This window comes from Saccopteryx bilineata, chromosome 2, assembly GCF_036850765.1.
Source record: "Saccopteryx bilineata isolate mSacBil1 chromosome 2, mSacBil1_pri_phased_curated, whole genome shotgun sequence".
NCBI lineage: Eukaryota > Metazoa > Chordata > Mammalia > Chiroptera > Emballonuridae > Saccopteryx > Saccopteryx bilineata.
Window position 1 is genome coordinate 233,726,619 of NC_089491.1, and position 16,221 is coordinate 233,742,839.

General features: G+C 51.7%; 2 protein-coding genes across 4 annotated transcripts; both read right to left on the bottom strand.

Moving 5' to 3' along the window:
• Positions 1-168: 168 nt before the first annotated feature.
• Positions 169-5,702, bottom strand: VSIG2 (V-set and immunoglobulin domain containing 2). 3 transcript variants are annotated; one of them, XM_066259602.1, is made up of 7 exons: positions 4,782-5,702; positions 4,212-4,375; positions 3,454-3,661; positions 2,535-2,693; positions 1,510-1,629; positions 1,058-1,202; positions 169-354 (listed from the first exon to the last, which is right to left on the bottom strand). In XM_066259602.1, exons 1-7 carry the CDS (start codon positions 4,846-4,848, stop codon positions 222-224), a joined length of 996 nt encoding a protein of 331 aa, XP_066115699.1. In that variant the 5' UTR covers positions 4,849-5,702; the 3' UTR covers positions 169-221. The 3 variants fall into 3 exon arrangements, with proteins under 3 accessions (XP_066115699.1, XP_066115701.1, XP_066115700.1); XM_066259603.1 differs by having other exon boundaries at positions 194-349; XM_066259604.1 differs by lacking the exon at positions 1,058-1,202 and having other exon boundaries at positions 169-349.
• Positions 5,703-5,790: 88 nt separating this feature from the next.
• ESAM (endothelial cell adhesion molecule) lies at positions 5,791-15,916 on the bottom strand. Its single transcript, XM_066259601.1, has 8 exons — positions 15,717-15,916; positions 14,416-14,868; positions 10,569-10,756; positions 8,964-9,165; positions 8,624-8,779; positions 7,225-7,347; positions 6,815-6,941; positions 5,791-6,592 (listed from the first exon to the last, which is right to left on the bottom strand). Exons 2-8 carry the CDS (start codon positions 14,483-14,485, stop codon positions 6,349-6,351), a joined length of 1,110 nt encoding a protein of 369 aa, XP_066115698.1. The 5' UTR covers positions 14,486-14,868; positions 15,717-15,916; the 3' UTR covers positions 5,791-6,348.
• Between the last annotated feature and the right edge of the window lie 305 nt (positions 15,917-16,221).

The following is a 16,221-nucleotide window of genomic DNA, read 5'->3' on the forward strand; positions in this document are numbered from 1 at the left end:
AGGGGCGAGGGACCTCGGTTAAAACTTACCCTTTGGAACCAACCAAACTTCTCGCCCACAGCATCACCTCTGGGACTTTAAGCCCATTCCTTCCCTAACTGGTAATAATACTTCTTGAGCCGCCGAGGGGAATTTACTATGTCAGCAGAAAGAAGAGGAAGACAACATTGTACCCAGAAGCTTTAATTGTTGATATACCCCCTCAGCAATGGGGAGAGAAATCAGACAACCATAGGTAGCTTCGAATTGTTGGTCTTCACAGTGCTGGCAGAGGGGGACTTCTCCAGGAGCCCATTGCTAGAATCAGCCCTCAGAGAAGTTTGTTCAGAAATCCCAGGAGCGATGGCATCTTCTCTGATAAATATAAACTCATTCTTAGTGAAAGCTGTACTCACCCCTCAGAGGACACCCCTTCTCTCCCACCCCCAACCCAGGGAAGAATCTGTGGAACTTTGGTTGAAAGGAAGATTCCAGGCCCCACCACTCCCCAACACACACACACACACACACACACACACACACACACACACACACACACCCCCCCCCCCCCCTTTCTCTCTACTTCAAAGGGGTAGGAAGTGGCCTGAATCTGAATGTTAACAAGCTTCCTGTAATTTCCGATCAGGTAAATGGAAGGAACAAACTTGGAGAAATACTGCTTTGGTCCATATTTTGGACTCCACAATTGACAGCAGATGACAGGTAGCTTTTATCTCTCCTCTCCATGGTGCCCCACACCCAGCTGTGTGCTCAGGGCACATCTAATTCCTGGCAGCCACATCCTGTTGATGTATATGAAAAGGCCTTAAAACCTGAAAATTTTTTTAATTATGAGGAGGGTGAGGGTAGCTTATGGGCCAACCCCTTCACCTATACACCTTGCTCATACACTCAAATACATGAGCTATACTGCCACTCTCACCACCAAATCCCAGGGCTGAGCAGCACTTCTTACCCCCAAACACCCTAAAGATGCCACAATTTGAGGTTTGACATCATCTACCTTTAATCCAAGCCCTTTCCTCCCTCTCTGCACTTCCCCCAACCCTTCGCTTACCTAAGGTCACTACCCTTGTATGTCTCCTTAGGCCTCTTCCTTCTCTCTTTCTGGAATCTTATTAAGCAGAACACAGCAATGGACAGGAACAGCACACCCAGGAGCACCCCGATCACAGCCCCGGCCACTCGGCCTTTGGAAGGGTCTAAGGATACACAGGATCCTCAGAGCTGCAGACCCTCCTTAACCCCTCCTCAGACAATTTCATACAGCCCCACACCCAGCTGAGTGCTCAGGGCACATCTAATTCCTGGCAGCCACATCCTGTTGATGTATATGAAAAGGCCTTAAAACCTGAAAATTCTTTTAATTATGAGGAGGGTGAGGGTAGCTTATGGGCCAACCCCTTCACCTATACACCTTGCTCATACACTCAAATACATGAGCTATACTGCCACCCCCACCACCAAATTTCAGGGCTGAGCAGCCTGACCTCTGCCCAGCGTCCCTACCAGTCACAGAGAAGGTCAGCTCACAGGATGCACTGCCCATCTGGTTGGTGGCCACACAGCGGTAGGTGCCGGAGGAGGCCAAGGAGAGATTATTGAGAATGAGCTGACCAGACACGTCATCTAGAGGGTAAAGAGGAAATGTTCCATCACTCATTTGACTCACAGTGAGCACCCACTATGACAAAAGCATTTTTCTTTTTATCCTTATAATCATCCTTTCAGAAAGGGATTAACCTCATTTTACTAGTGGGAAACTTGCTCAAAGAAGGTAAATAATTGTCTGAAGTGACCCAGAGAGGAAGTGCCAAAGCCACTGCAACTTCTGTGCTCTTTCCACCCTAGACAGCTGATCTTTCCGGGGAGGAGGGAGACTGCATGTACATGAAGGGTTCAAAAACTGGCGATGGAATTGGGTTGGGGTGCTCATTAAATATCAGGCTCCAGGTGGGGGGAAAAAAAACTTCATCACTAGAAACTATATTCTCTGGAATGGCTTTAAGCTGACCAAGGGCTTTTCTAAATTACTTGCCTTTCCTTGAGAAGGCAAAGCACACACTAGGAGGTGATATGGAGGCTCTGGGAGGAGAGACAGGTCCTGGAGCTAGCATGAAGAGGCCAAGCCAAGGCTCCTAGCCAGCTATATGGTTCCTCCAGAGAAACTAGCTAAATGATTCAAGACAGTCATGCTACTCTGCCTCAGTTTCTCTTCTATGAAGTCTGAAAATGAGCCATGACCTTTAAGAAATCCCTCCAAAACAGATGAGGGAATCACAGAATGTCCCTGCTCCCCACTCTTTCCAGGATATCAGGAGTATATTTAGCTTGAGAAATGCTTCTGGGATCATGCAGTCACAGACTGTTCAGGAAGACAGACAGTAGGGATAAATTCATGAACCAAGAAAGATGCAGGGAAAAGGTATAGCATTTGTCTCATACCCAAAGGCATGGAGCTGGTATTGTGTGTGTGTGTAGTTTAGACACCAGATTTTCCCAAGTCCCCTCTTTCTTGATGTCTTGGTCCTTACCTTGCACCATACTACCAGGAGAAGGTGTAGGAGAAGATCCAAGGTGAACCCAGTTGTATACTGGCCTAGGGGCTCCGCTGGAAGAGCTGCACCTCAGTGTAGCAGAGCCCCCCAGAGAGATTTGACCAGTCTGACTGCACAAGGGACTACTGGGAGGTACTGCAAAAATCACAGAAAGAATCTTAGTGATCTAACCCTACTCTCATTAAGTGCTAGATTCCCTGCTTCAGTACTCCAACCAAACTGGTCCACTTTTGTTCACATACCACTGCATCCCCAGGAAATGATTTGTACTATTGGAAATTCTGATTGTTAGAAAAATCTCATGTTGAGCCCAAATTGGTGTTAATATAATATCCACCCATCAGTACCAATTCCTGCCCTCTGGACCCACAAAGAAATGAAAACTCTCTCCTCCACAGGATAGCTCTTCAGATTTCTAAAAGTAGCTGCCATTCACTACCTCCTAAGTCTTCTCTTTTCCATCTAAACATCCCCAGCCCCTTTAGTAATTTCTTCTGTTTGCTCATCTCCAAGCAGAAGCTCTGGACACAAAGTTGGTTCTTGGTGATAGGGGCCCTTGTGCCTTCAATGATCATCCCCCTTCTCTGCCACTGACCTGGGGAGGGACTGAGTCTGAGCTATGAATGGGAGGTTATAAAAAAATGGAGCTGTTGGGGGCATGACTCAGACCCTGTATGTGGGACCTTTGTTACTAGGGACTGAGGGAGGAGTACTCTTTGTGGAGGGTGGGGCAGGAATATGATAGGCTGGATTAGAAGGCTTTAGGAAGGAGGTACCTTCCTTTGGGGTCCTCAGTGTAGTTGTGTGCTTGGCTGGAAATCAGGATATGGTGGGGGGAACATTTAGCAGGGCCAGCGTAATCTTTCAGAGTTTGTGGGTCCCCAGTCTGTCTTACCCAACACTGTAAGGTTGATTAGCCCCAACCCGTTGGTGTAGAAATCTGGCGGGTTATTAACATGACAGATGTAGGTTCCAGTATCTGAGGGGTGGACATCAGTTAGTTTCAGGGTGGCCACTCCTCCTGTGGGAGGGTTCTGAAACAGACTGGCCCGCTTTGCCTTAGAACCAGTTGGATACAAATGTCCATTAGTGAAATACAGGATCTGAGGAGAAGCAGAACACATACTTATGCTCCTTTTCTTGCTTGGCATCAACTCTCTACAGTTTTTTCTTGAAAGGTCCCTCCCTTATATCAGCCAATGAAGCTGTCACTCTGCAGGCAGAACCCTATCTCCCCAGTTACCAGTCCTTCCCAGGTGCTAAATGTACTATATTCATTGCTTTCAGCTAAGTATGGCCCTCAATTTGGGGGGAGGGATACAAATATTCCTGGAAGGGACAGCATTTTATCCTACTTTCAATCACAACATCTGAGTGTCAATTAATAGCGTTTATTAACTGAAGCTGGGACTGCACTAACACAGGGGAGTGGCATATGGGTATTCAAAACCATCTCTGTGATCTGTGACTGCAGATTACTGTCCTAGGATCTAGAAAAGGTCCACTTATTTTTTCATCCAACCATGCTGATCTCCCAAGGCACCTCCTTTCCCTCACCGGGTGGGCCCCCTTGTTCCCGCCTCTCGGGGCCTACCCAGCTGGCTACAGCACAAAGGCCCTTCCCTCCCCCGCACCCCCACCTCCTCGGCTCACAGGCAGGGACGCAGAGATGGGCTTCCCAGGCTGCACAAAGCTCCATTCCAGGACGAAGTTGTCTGTCACCGACGTGCTGTAGCTGCAGGCTAGCTCGGCAGTCTTCCCCACCGGCGTGCTCAGGGGTTCCGCAGGCACATGCACCTCCACTGCCGGCCCAGGGGCTGGGGTCGCACAGGGAGGAGCGCTCAGACCAACAGCCAGGGGCTGAGAGGGGGAGGGGTCAGGGGCCGGGCTCCAAATCTTGGTGGTCTGGGGCCGGGCCCACCTGTCTTCCACTAAGAGGCTGGGCGTTCCCTACCCCCCCAACTCCTCCTTTCTCAAAACCTGAAGTTCCAGGAGGGAGGGGCACACATCACAGCCCTGTTCTGTAGGTAAAAGGAGGAGACTGGCCAGGTATGAGGGTGTGTTTGTCAGGAAGAGGAAAACAATGGTTCTGTGGTGTTTCAACCCTCCAGGGAAGGCCTAACTCACTGGCCGGTTTGCTTGCCTAGTCCTAGCCCTACCAGCCCTGGACACCCCCTCCCTGGCCTCACGCAGCCCCCATCGCTGCCCCAGTCCCCTCCTCACCAGTCCAGTAGACCAAGCCCAGCAGCGACCTGCAGAACAAAGAACCCAGGAGCCGGGCCATGGCCATGTCCTGCTGTCTTTGGTCTTGTGTCCCCGTCCAGGTCCAGGAAAGGAAGGCGGTGCCTATAGGGCAGTCTCCCGGTGCTGGGTAGGGACGAGACTGACTATCTCAGAGCAAATAAAGGGAGAGGCCAGCACCCTCAAGTAAGGAAATGCCTCTCTCCATGCCCAGTTTTGGAGGCTTTTTAGCTTTACTCTATTCTTCTGTTCTGCTCCCCCCAATGTCTGAAGCTGTCAGGCTCTGGGGAAAGGACCAGAATGGGGGTGGGCACTTGAAGGGAAGGGGTCAGAACTGCAACTCTGTAGGAAAGAGTGTCCTGGAGGCAGAGGTAGGTGGTCTGACAACCTGTGAGCTGACAAATGACATCACCGCTTTGGTGCTCAACACCAAAGACCCTTTCTGACCTCTTCAGAGACTTGTTCCTTCCAAGCCCCTCATCTTCTCCCTGAGATCCCTTCTCTGACACTTTTATCACCACTGGCTAAGATAGGAGTCTCCATGGAAACTACAGCTGCCTCCCTTCTCTCAGAGCCACTCCTTTTTATGAACAGAGAGGCTGAGACTTGGAGAAAGTGTTTGTTAAGGGTTTGGTGGTCTGGATGAGGGGCGACCCAGTCACATTCCTCTTCCCTATCCTTGAAGAAAAAGCAAGAAATTAAGTGCACATACACCCAAGCTCTGAGCACTTGGGCTCTGGCAGAAAGTGCACCAATTTCATTCTCTTGCTGCTCAGAGCGGGTTAGGGTCCTCTCATCCTCGAGCTCTTTGTGCCTCTCCCATGCCACCTGGCAGCAAATGACCCTATTAAAGATTCTAGAAGAGCTATCCTGAGCCAGTAGGGCAGCCACTGTCTGGAGAAGCCATCCTGGGTACACAGCCTGGATAGGGGTCCTCTGCATCATCCTCAACTTCTGGGAATTCTAATTTTGAAAAGGTAATTTGACTCACTTTCCATACAAACAGAATGTATCTTTATTGAAATTTGTAAAATAAAAACAAAAACACATTTCAAAACACACATTTCAAGTTAGTTTAACAAATATCTTCTCTATTCCCTGCCCCAACAAAACCCAACCAAGCCAGCAGGATGGGTGACATTAACACAGGGAGCTGGAATGGAAGTGAAGGACGGTGTTAGGTATGAGTGGGACGGATAGAGAGATCAAGGGGGCCAGAAGAACTCATTGACTGGCAGTCCACACCAAGGTCTGGGGGGGGGGTAGACAATCTCAACAGTATTTCTCTTGCAGTTTCAGGGAGGCCTCAGGAGGGGGAGGAGGCTCTTAATAATCTTAGGTCCATTTTCTTTTCTCCTCCTACCTCCTGGAAGCTTGAGTCTTAACTAAGACCCAGTTTTTCCATAGTAAAGAAAGGTGGGGGCAGAGGACTGGAGATCTAGAAGGTAGCCACCCTCCCAGACTCAGGCCTCTGTGTCAGGATGACCCCATAGTGATTACTATAGGAAAGAGAGAAACCAGATGGCTCTGCCACCAAATGGCTGGACCATCACACCAGAGACCCAGCCTGACTCTGGGCGGGCACCATCACGGGGACAGCACCCTTGCGGTTCAGAGCGGAGGAAGAGACCCCCCCAGGGCTGGGTGTGGGCGTCAGTGCACCAGGCCTGGGATGGCTTTGGGGGGAACCAAAGGCTGGTGCCAAGGTGACAGAGGAAAGGGTCCCATTCTTGGAGATTGTGTCTGAGCCCTTGGGCCAGGGCATCTGGGTCCGAGGAGCGATGGCATCTTCCCTATTTACCAAAGAAGTAATAAGGTCAAAAACTGAAAGGATGAAAGTTCCTACATGCTTTGTTTTACTCTCCCCTTCCCTCACTTCAACTCTCCCGTAAAATCTACCTATAGGAATAATATTTCAGAGACTGTCTACCCATCAGATGAGAACTGTCTGAATTTCAGCCTTTCTAAGGAGAGCTAGGAGAGCCCCATCTGGCCAGGGACCAGAGGGCACTTACTTGATATCATTGGCCAGCTCCTCTGGGGCCTTGCCCTGGCGTCGGTACAAGAGGACCAGTCCAGCTATCAGTCCCAATCCAACCAGGGTACCCACAACAGCTCCAGCGACCACTGCAGCCACAGGCCCTGGAAAACCTTGGTGTCAGAGGGTGACATCCAGCTGTTCCCCACCCCTCTTCGACCCAGGTACCCCACTGCCACCATGCACATTTTCTCTTTTTCTCTTTTAAGAGGTGGCTGTCAAGAAGAAAATGGTCACTGACCAACACTTGTTCAAACATTTGACCAGGACAAATTCCTTGGCTTGTTACAATGAAATGCCTCTGTAGACAGGCCTCCTCCCCTCTCTTGCAACCTCACCCCAATCACTGACCAATCATCTCCTTAACCCCACTTACCCCTCACTGACCTGTGCTCACTTCCAGGGTCACATTGCAGTGGGCACTGCCCACTTCATTGTGGGCCTTGCAGATATAGACTCCAGACATAGACGTGGAAAGGTTTTTGAGGCTTAAAGACCCACGGATGGCATCTGTGGACACAATTTAGCCATCAGGCCAGGGACTCTATTTCCCATTAAAAACACAAAAGCCTGCCCCTCCTGTGGAATGTCCTCTCTGACACTGGGAAGCTTGCTTTCTGTTTCCTGACGGAGGGAGAGGTGTGATGGGGAGCACTGGGTTCTGCTCCCTGTTGCAGAACTGCTAGCTCAATATTCCTCTCCACTTCCACAGCCAGGGTCCCCAACTGATTCTGAAAGGAGGCTAAAGGAGAAATGATGTCCTCAAAACCAAAACATCGTTTTCACTTTTATTCCTAAATGGCAGAGTAGTGTGAGAGAAAGAACATTAGGCTAGAAATGAGAAAACTTAGGTGCCAGAATAGACCATGTAACTTTAAGCAAGTTACTTGATATCCTTGTGTCCTAATTTCATCATCTGTAAAATGAGGTAATACCACCTTCTGGATAGTGTTGAAAAAATTATATGACATAATAATTATAACAGTTATAGTTTACTGGCTTCTTGTATACCAAAGACTAAGCTCTTTACATATACTAACTCATAAAAGTTTCAAAACAAACTTATGAGGTAAAAACTATGTAAAAAAAATAGTAAATTTATTATAAAATGGTCAAAAACTGGTGGTGGTGCAGTGGATAGAGCATTGACCTGGAACACTGAGGTCCCAGGTTCAAAACCCTAAGGTCACCGGCTTGAGCCCTGGCTGATCTGGCTTGAGCATGAGCTTATCAACAAGATCCCAAGGAAAGTCCTACCACCTAGATTCAACAACTGCTAACATTTTGCTATACTTATTTCCTAAGACATTTTAAAATAAATATTTCCGCATAAATCTCCAAAAATTAAGGACACTCCCACATAACCACAATACCATTGCCATACCTGATAATTAATAATTCTGTAAAATGTTTCATCAATTATATCATACTAAAAATGAAAAAAAAATCCTAATTGCCCCAAAATGACTTTCAGGCTGGTGTGTTCGAATCAGAGCTACTAATACACTTTTTAAAAATGAGGAAATGGAAGCACCAAGTCACACAGCTAGTGAGCAGCAGAGCTAGAATTTCAATGTAGGCAGATGTCTAGCTCTAGAGTCTCTTTAGTATCATGGTTAAAAACACATGAAAGCACCCAACACAGCTTGCACCTGGTAGGCCCTCTTTCTCCACCCCCCACCCCCACCTCCTCCCCAGTACTTCTCAGCTCTGCCTCCCCTTTCACCCCAGTCCCTCTGGTACCTCTCACCTCCCCCCTACCTCAGCCACAGTCGACGTCCCTCACCTAAGACTGGTGCAAAGAAAACCTGGGAAGATGGGGGTGGTCGCTCCCACTGGTACTGAGCAGCCGGTTTACTCCTCGGGGACCGGCAGCTCAGAGTCACGTTGGTCCCCACACGGGGCACACCCAGGAGATGGCAAGATGGAGGAGCTGGAGGAACTGGGGGAGGGGAGACAAGTTAATAGCTTACACCCAAGAGACCAGCAGACATACACACACACATACCCTGTGTCACTCTATTGACCCCTCCTCCAATGTTTACACTCAGCCATTTGGGAGAGAGACCTGCCTGACCTTTCATGGTGATGGTGGAGGTATTGGAAAGTGTGTGGTTCTCACTTACCCAACACATCGAGTTCTAAAGTTTTGCTGCTGTGGCCCATGTTTACACCATGACGGTCTTGCACATTCACAGAACAGCGGTAGGACCCGGAGTCTTTCTCCTGGAGGCTCTGCAGCCGCAGGGACACATTCCGGGAGGGCATGGAGTAGACCAGGGATACTCCAGGTAGGCTGGATGTGGCCTCATTGATGTATGCCAACACCTGGTGTGGGCATAACACCTCCCCATTATAACGTGCCTGCACTGTGCCCACAGGTTCAGCCAGTCTCCCTCCCCCAAGCTGTCAAACCTCAAATGCCCTCACCTGCACCATCCCCTCTAACCTGCACCAGCTCCCCATTCACCGTCTCCCTAGCCACCCTCTCACCACCCCAGGTCCTCTTCACCGGAATGCTTCTTGAACCCCTATATATTGTCTCTTCACTTTCCACTTGGGGTATTTGGAAAGGTGGCCAAATGGGAGAGAGATCATGTTAATATGGGTTATGTATGAAAGAAACATAGATGGCAGTAAATTCAAGATTTAAGGAGATATTTTGTCTTGAGATGACCCCTGCCCACACCAAATGTATAAGTTAAGGCCCTATGAAATCTAGATCTACCCCTGCAATCTAAGTTTCTTCCATACTCTTATTTATCAAATGACCTCTTGAAGGTGCTTTCTAGGGCTTTGGAAGGACCCATGCAAATAAGGGCCTTTGAAAATTGAGTGTCCTTGGCCTTTGAGTGAATCTGCCTCTGCTAACTTTAGGTGTGATGTCGGAAAAGAGGCTAGAAGGGAGATTGTGAGACTGCCCCCTGCTTCTCAAGGTGGGTATAACAGGCAGTGGCCTGTGACTGTCCAAAGCACAGAGAATATGAAAACAGGTTGATACTCAATTTTAAAAATTTGCAGCCCTGGCTGGTTGGCTCAGTGGATAGAGTGTCTGCCAGGTGTATGGACGTCCTGGGTTTGATTCCCAGTTAGGGCACACATGAGAAGTGACCATATGCTTCTCTCCCTGTCCCTCTCCCTCTACTCTCTCTCTTCCCCTCTTGCAGCCAGTGGCTCAATTGGTTCCAGCGTAGACCCAGGCGCTGAGGATAACTCTGTTGGTCCCACTGGATCAGCCTCAAGTGCTAAAAATGGCTTGGATAATTGAGCATTGGCCCCAGATGGGGGTTGCCAGGTGGATCCTGGTCGGGATGAATGCGGGAGTCTGTCTCACTATCTCCCTTCTTCTCACTTAAAAAAAAACACACCAAGAAAACCCCAAAACACTTACATAATATTTGCCCTAACTCTTGCCATTAACCCCACCAATCCTTGCTTCCCCTTCCCCACCCCCATAGCAACGTAAGATAAGTGCCTCTTCACTTAGCAGGGTTTTGAGTGCTAGGTTTCTGGTGGAAATTGGGAAAAAAAGAATTCTTTTCCGATGCCTCCAAGACTGGAACAAAATTAAACTCGGGAGGAGAACCTTTTATTCCAGGAACTTTTTCCTGTGCCCCCATTCTCTGGCCCATCACCTCCACACCTCCTTCCTAGGGACCATCTCTTTCCTCCTCCTCTGCCCCCCTCCCCTGCCCCCGACTGGGCAAAGCTAAGAAGCGCCCCTCCCTCACCTGTTTCAAATCCTTCCCTTTCTGTTCCAAGAACCACATCAAGGTGAGCACCTCCTGTGGTGGGGCCGAAGCCACCTCCCCGTGAAAGGTGTACCACGCCGGGAGAACCACTTCCGCTCCCTCCACCGCTTGCAGCCTAGTGAGGCCGGCAGGCACGTGCAGCTGGAGCTGGGCGCACGTACCCGGCGCTGAGGAAGAGAAAAGAGGAGGCGTGAGTGCAGACCCTCTCGGTAGAGGAGAGGGCCAGGAAGTTCCGCCAGCAGGAAGGACGACCTCACAGGTCCGCCCATGGAGGCTGGAAGACCACCGTGAGACCCTAACCTAGTGCCTGTCTTCAACGTCATCCGCGCTTATTCACTGAAAACTCAGCCTTTCGGTTTGTAGCGCAGAGAGGGGACACAATTATGTGCCATTTATTTGTATCCAGAGGTACAGATTTCCAGCGACGAGGGGAAGACATCCAAGAGCAAGGGCGGGTTTAATACTTTTATCTACATTCTGCTTAGCCCACTTGTTCCCCTAATTCCCCCAGGCGGGAGCGAAGTGATGAGGCTGGTCAGGATCAGAGCGTTCCTCGCCCCAGCGTTCTTGACCAGAGGGGTGGCAGGGTTGGGAGGGCCTCCGGTTACGGAGTAACCCGAGGCTCCTGCTGAACACCCCAGAGCAGAGACTGGAGTGGCCCAGTGACTGCTGTGCTCTCCCTAGGAAAGAGGAGAGTTAGGACCCAGAAGACTCCCATGGGTCGTTTTGGGGTCCAGGGGATCTGGGCGGATCCTCTGAGATCTTGGGTAAACACGGTAGAGCAGGAGCAAGAAAGAAGGTCCCCAAAACTCAAGTACAAAGTTGCGACTGCATGAGTTCGGCATCCAGGAGGTGGAATGGGGTGGTGATTTCAAGGAGGGGACTATCTAATAGATGTTGTACCTTGGCGTCCAAGACACTAACTTTCTGCCCTTCGGAAAGGCAATGAGTTAGCCAAGTCCTAGCCAATGAGGGAGATATCCTCGGGCTCCTACCCCGCCCGGCCTGAGGATGCTGGCCGCCTTAGGCTTCCACATTCTGCACTGCCACCTCCGCGTGGTGACCAGGAAGCCAAGGCGCAGACAGAAGCCCAGAGGCTGTAGACTGGCCGGTTCTGTGCTCTTCGGGCATCGAGTTGAAGGCCTCTCAGGTCAGAAGCCCACAGGCCAGGACGCGCGCCACCCCCACTGCTTCCTGCTGTGCGTCTTTACTGAACCCCACACCTATTCCTTAGCCTTCTCAGCACCCCCTTCCCATTTCCTGGCGGGTTCCGGCGGGCCAGGCAGGAAACTTGTGCCTAGCGATAAGCTAGAAGACAATGACAGGGAATGTGGTGGGTGGGGCGTTAAACCCGAGGCCCTTTAAGCGGAAACAACCACTGCCTCAAGGAGCCCGAAACCCCTAGGAACAACATCCTTTCACCTCTCCCCATCTCGGGCGGGGCCTCTTCCCCGGCCTTTCAGCAAGGCTCCCGGAGGCCAGGCATGGGAAACCCTCAGTAGAACCCTCAGTGGCATCCCCCAGATCCCCATGGGTAATTTCACTTTGAAAGAGGTAAAGGTAGAGGGGGGTTAAGAGAACAGTAATGGTCACACTTCTGGGAAAATGCTCCCTGTCTTACCCCCCCCCCCCCCCATCAGAAACCAGGAGCTGAAGAGACATGAGGCTTTCCCCTTAAGTCCTTGGTGTCTTCTGGAGCAGAAGTCCCCAGCTCTTGGTCCCTTTTTACTCTCAGGGTCCACAACGCCATCAGAAGAGAAGGGGGTGGTTGGGTTTGGGGGAAGGAGACAAGAACAGCCCAAGAAAGGGACCCTCTGACCTACCCCAGAGCAAGGGAGCAAGGATCAGAGGAGAGTGAAAATGGGCCTGTTCCACAGGGCTACTATTTTTAGTCTCCCTCTTTCTCTGAGAAATTCCCCCTGCGGGCTTCTCACGCCCCAGGGGCAGCAGAGCTGGGCCACGGAGAAATGAAGAATACAAGAGCCTCCAAGAATACAAGAGCCTTGTAGAGAGCCCTAGTGGGCAGAGCCAGTGTCAGCCCCAGAGCCTTGGTCCTCAGCTCCATTTAACCCTTGCATAACCAGGAGCTCGGCAATCACCCAGCCACTAGCCACCAGCTAGACGTTGAGCCTATGAAAACAGGCTGTCACTATGAAAACAGGCTCAGCCCTGGTAGGTTGGGTCAGTGGTAGAGCATCGGCCCGTGTAAGAAAGTCCCAGGTTTGATTCCTGGTCAGGACATACAGGAGAAGTGACCATCTACTTCTCCACCTCTCCTCCTTCTTTCTCTCTCTCTTCCCCTCCAGGAACCATGGTTTGGTTGATTCCAGCGCACTGGCCCTGGGCACTAAGGTTGGCTTTGTGGAGCCACTGCCTCAGGCATTAAAAATATCTAGGTTGGGATTCTGAGCATCAGCCCTAGAGGAAGGTTGCAGGGTGGATCCCAATCGGGGCACCTGTGGGAGTCTATCTCCCCTTCTCTCACTTAAATTAAAAGAAAAAAAAAAGATAACCGAGGCCCAGAATTTTAAAAGGGGTGTGTGGGGGGAGTTGCAGGAGAGTTGCAGAGATGCCCAGGCAGCCAAGTTGCATTTTTATACCTTGCTTCGGAGACTCCCAGCAGGAAGGGGGTTGAGGGATTTGGAGGCAGAATGCAGAAGAAAAAGGGGTGCTGAGGTTGAAGTTGGGGAGTGGCTGAGAAGTTGAGATACCCTGGAACAGGCCACCAAGCCTAAACGGGCAGGAAGCTGTCCAGGCTTTGGTGTCTGGTGAGCTGCTCTTGAGCCCCACTTTGTCTGCGAGCCCTTAATACTTCATGCCCTGAAATTCTTACAGCACAGACCAAGCTAAAAGGGACAAAGGTGAGAGTTTGGTGGTCCCCACCTCAGTCCCCATCACTGCTGAATCTCACTCTACATCTTTCCTAGCCTTACTTGCACTGGCAGCTGAAAGAAATCGAGTTCAGACTGACTTCCGTTAACCCACCCTTCACCCCCACTGGGGATCCCTGAAGAGGAATGGCAAGAAAGTCTGGGAGGCAGCAGTGGAACAGGCTTCATTTCTACTGGGTTCTTCTCTCCCCAGTGAGGCCAATCCTGAGCTCCTGGGCACTCCTGGAAGCGTCCAACACTCCTCAAGCACTCGAACCAAGGACTCTTGACTCTGAGGCTCTCCTCTCTATTTTCTATGTCTTTTCCTCTGGGAACCAAGGAGGGTGGTGGACTTATGGGGGGGGGCACAATTTTGTTCCTTTAGGCATTTAAGCCCCTCCCCCATTTCCTGTATCCCAAATGACCCCACGGTCATGCTTTCGGGCACCTCCCTTGATTCCCAGGGCAGGAAGCAGGAGGAGGGGGCCAGAGGGAGTATCTGATCTAGGGAATTGAAATGAAGTGCCAGGGTCTAGCCTGGGACAAGGGAATTCCCGGGGGGGGGGGGCTCTGGTGCGTCAGCTTGTGTGTGGGGTGGGGGCAGGAGAGGAGCTGGAGTTAAGTCCTTAAGCTCTTTAGCCAGTGTCTCATCTAGCAGCTCAGCTCATCCGGCTCTGCTGGGTGGTGGGAGGGAGTGGGGGTGAGGAACGGTTCCACGAAGTCAATCCAGAGGTCTATCCTGAAGATGCCCTAACCCTCTTCCCCACCACACATACCCTGAACCTGAAGTGGGAGCTGTCCCCAAACAGTGGGGATAGTCAGCACCAACAGTGATGCCCTGAGTGGGCAGAATAAGAGTCAGAGGCCGGAGGCCGGTCCCACCAAGTTCCTCACCAGGCTGAGAAGTCACCCCATCTCCCATCTCAATTCCCCTCCTGGTTCCAGGTTTAACTCACCAAAGATACTCAGCCCCAGGAACAAAACCTGCAGCAGGTTGGTCGCAGGAGACCCTGGGAGGGACACCATGGCCGTCCCTGGCCCCGATGGTCAGGGGCGCTGGCTCTGGGACACAGTGACAGTCAGGTACCGAGGCCGCACGAGAGCCAAGAGGGCCCAGGAGCCGGTCCACTGACACCGAGGGCAGCTCTAGCCCAAGTGTGTATACGCGCCGGTGATGGGGTGGGGACCGTCAGGGACAGGGGGCGGGGCATTCGAAGGGGCGGAGAGGTCGCTGTCCTCCCGGGCGTGGCGCACGGGTGACCCTCCTCGAGCTCGCGGATCCTGTGGCCTTGACCTGGTCAGCACGTAGGGTGGGGTCGGGTGAGCCGGGTGCGCTCACAGCCTCCTGGGGCAGGAAAAGAGACGGGTCCTGCCAGTCACAGTGCACACACAGCTTCTCCTTCCGCGGGCTGGGTGGGAGGAGAATGGAAGGGAGGGAAGTTTGGGAATTCCCCGGTGTACAGGGGCCACCTGCACCCCCACACTGTAAACGGCTGGGCTCTGGCCCGACTAACCAGCTGAGAACCTAACCTGGGCGGCCTTGCTGAAGTAGGAAGAGGGGAACGGCATTTTCCCGGGCCATTTGGGCTCCTCGGTGTCGGGATCAGCAAAGAAGGCGCCAGAGGGCCCGGCTCGGGGCCGCTCAGTGGCCGGAATAATCGCTTTCCTTGGGTGGGGGATGGGGGCTCGGGGTGGCAAGAAGGGCTGGACCTCGGGAGGAGCAGGTCAGGAGATGGGTTACGGCCACCTCTGCACCAACCGTTAAGTCCGAGGCCGCCGGGCAGGGGGCCCAGCCGGCAAGGGACACGCCAGCGTGGGGGCGCAGGGGCCGTCTTCGCCTGTGGGCGGCGAGGGGAGGGCTTGCACCGTGTTCTCAGCGATGCCCTACACCCTGGCCCGAGAGTCACCAGGTCTTGTGCTGGTCCCACGAGCCAAGGAAGATCAGTGGTGGGAGGATGCCCCAGGAGTTGAGTGGGGAACTAAGGCTAGCACGAGCCGGGGTCCCAGCTACTCACCTCTGCAAACATCAGCCCCTGGCCCTTATGCTGTCTGGGGAGGAGGAGGCTGCGGGGAGACTGGACAGGATCCCTTCATCGTTTTATTCCCTGTGTCTTCACGGCCCTGTACCCCTCCTCAGGCCCACTCTAATGCTGTAATTCCCTGGACTAGATCTTGTTCTGGTAAATTAAATTTAACCGCACCACCCCTGCCACCTGCGCCCCCTGGCGGCCTCGGCCCCTCAATGAAGTGCACGCACCTGTTCCTGCTTCTCCAACAGCCAAAACAAAGATGCTTCAAATACCCTAGCACAGCCCAACCTCTGCGCAAAGGCCACTGAGGACACAAAGCATAACCACGAATTTCTGGCGCTGCATGCTCTGGGTGACAGTTGAATGGGAAGAAAAGTAGCCAGGCCTCCTGGATTCCACTTACTCCAAACAGTTCTGCTCTAACATTTGAGTGTGTACCTTGTGCCTGCACTGCACACAGACCCTCCCAGCTGCTTCTTCCTAGTGTGACAAGCTTGCCTGGCTGCTCTTTAAATAACTGCCAGGCGGTGGCTTTGAGAAATACCTACGCAAACACTCCACTGCCAGTGCAAACTCTGAAATCTAAACTTGGCAGCTCAATGGCAGCAAAGGCAAAAGAAATAGGTGCTAGTCTAATACCTATATGCAGTGACCTACAGCCTTAAAATTGTCAAGTAGATTGTGTGTATGGGGGGGTGGGGTGGGATAGTTTGGTTTTTCTATTCGATCACA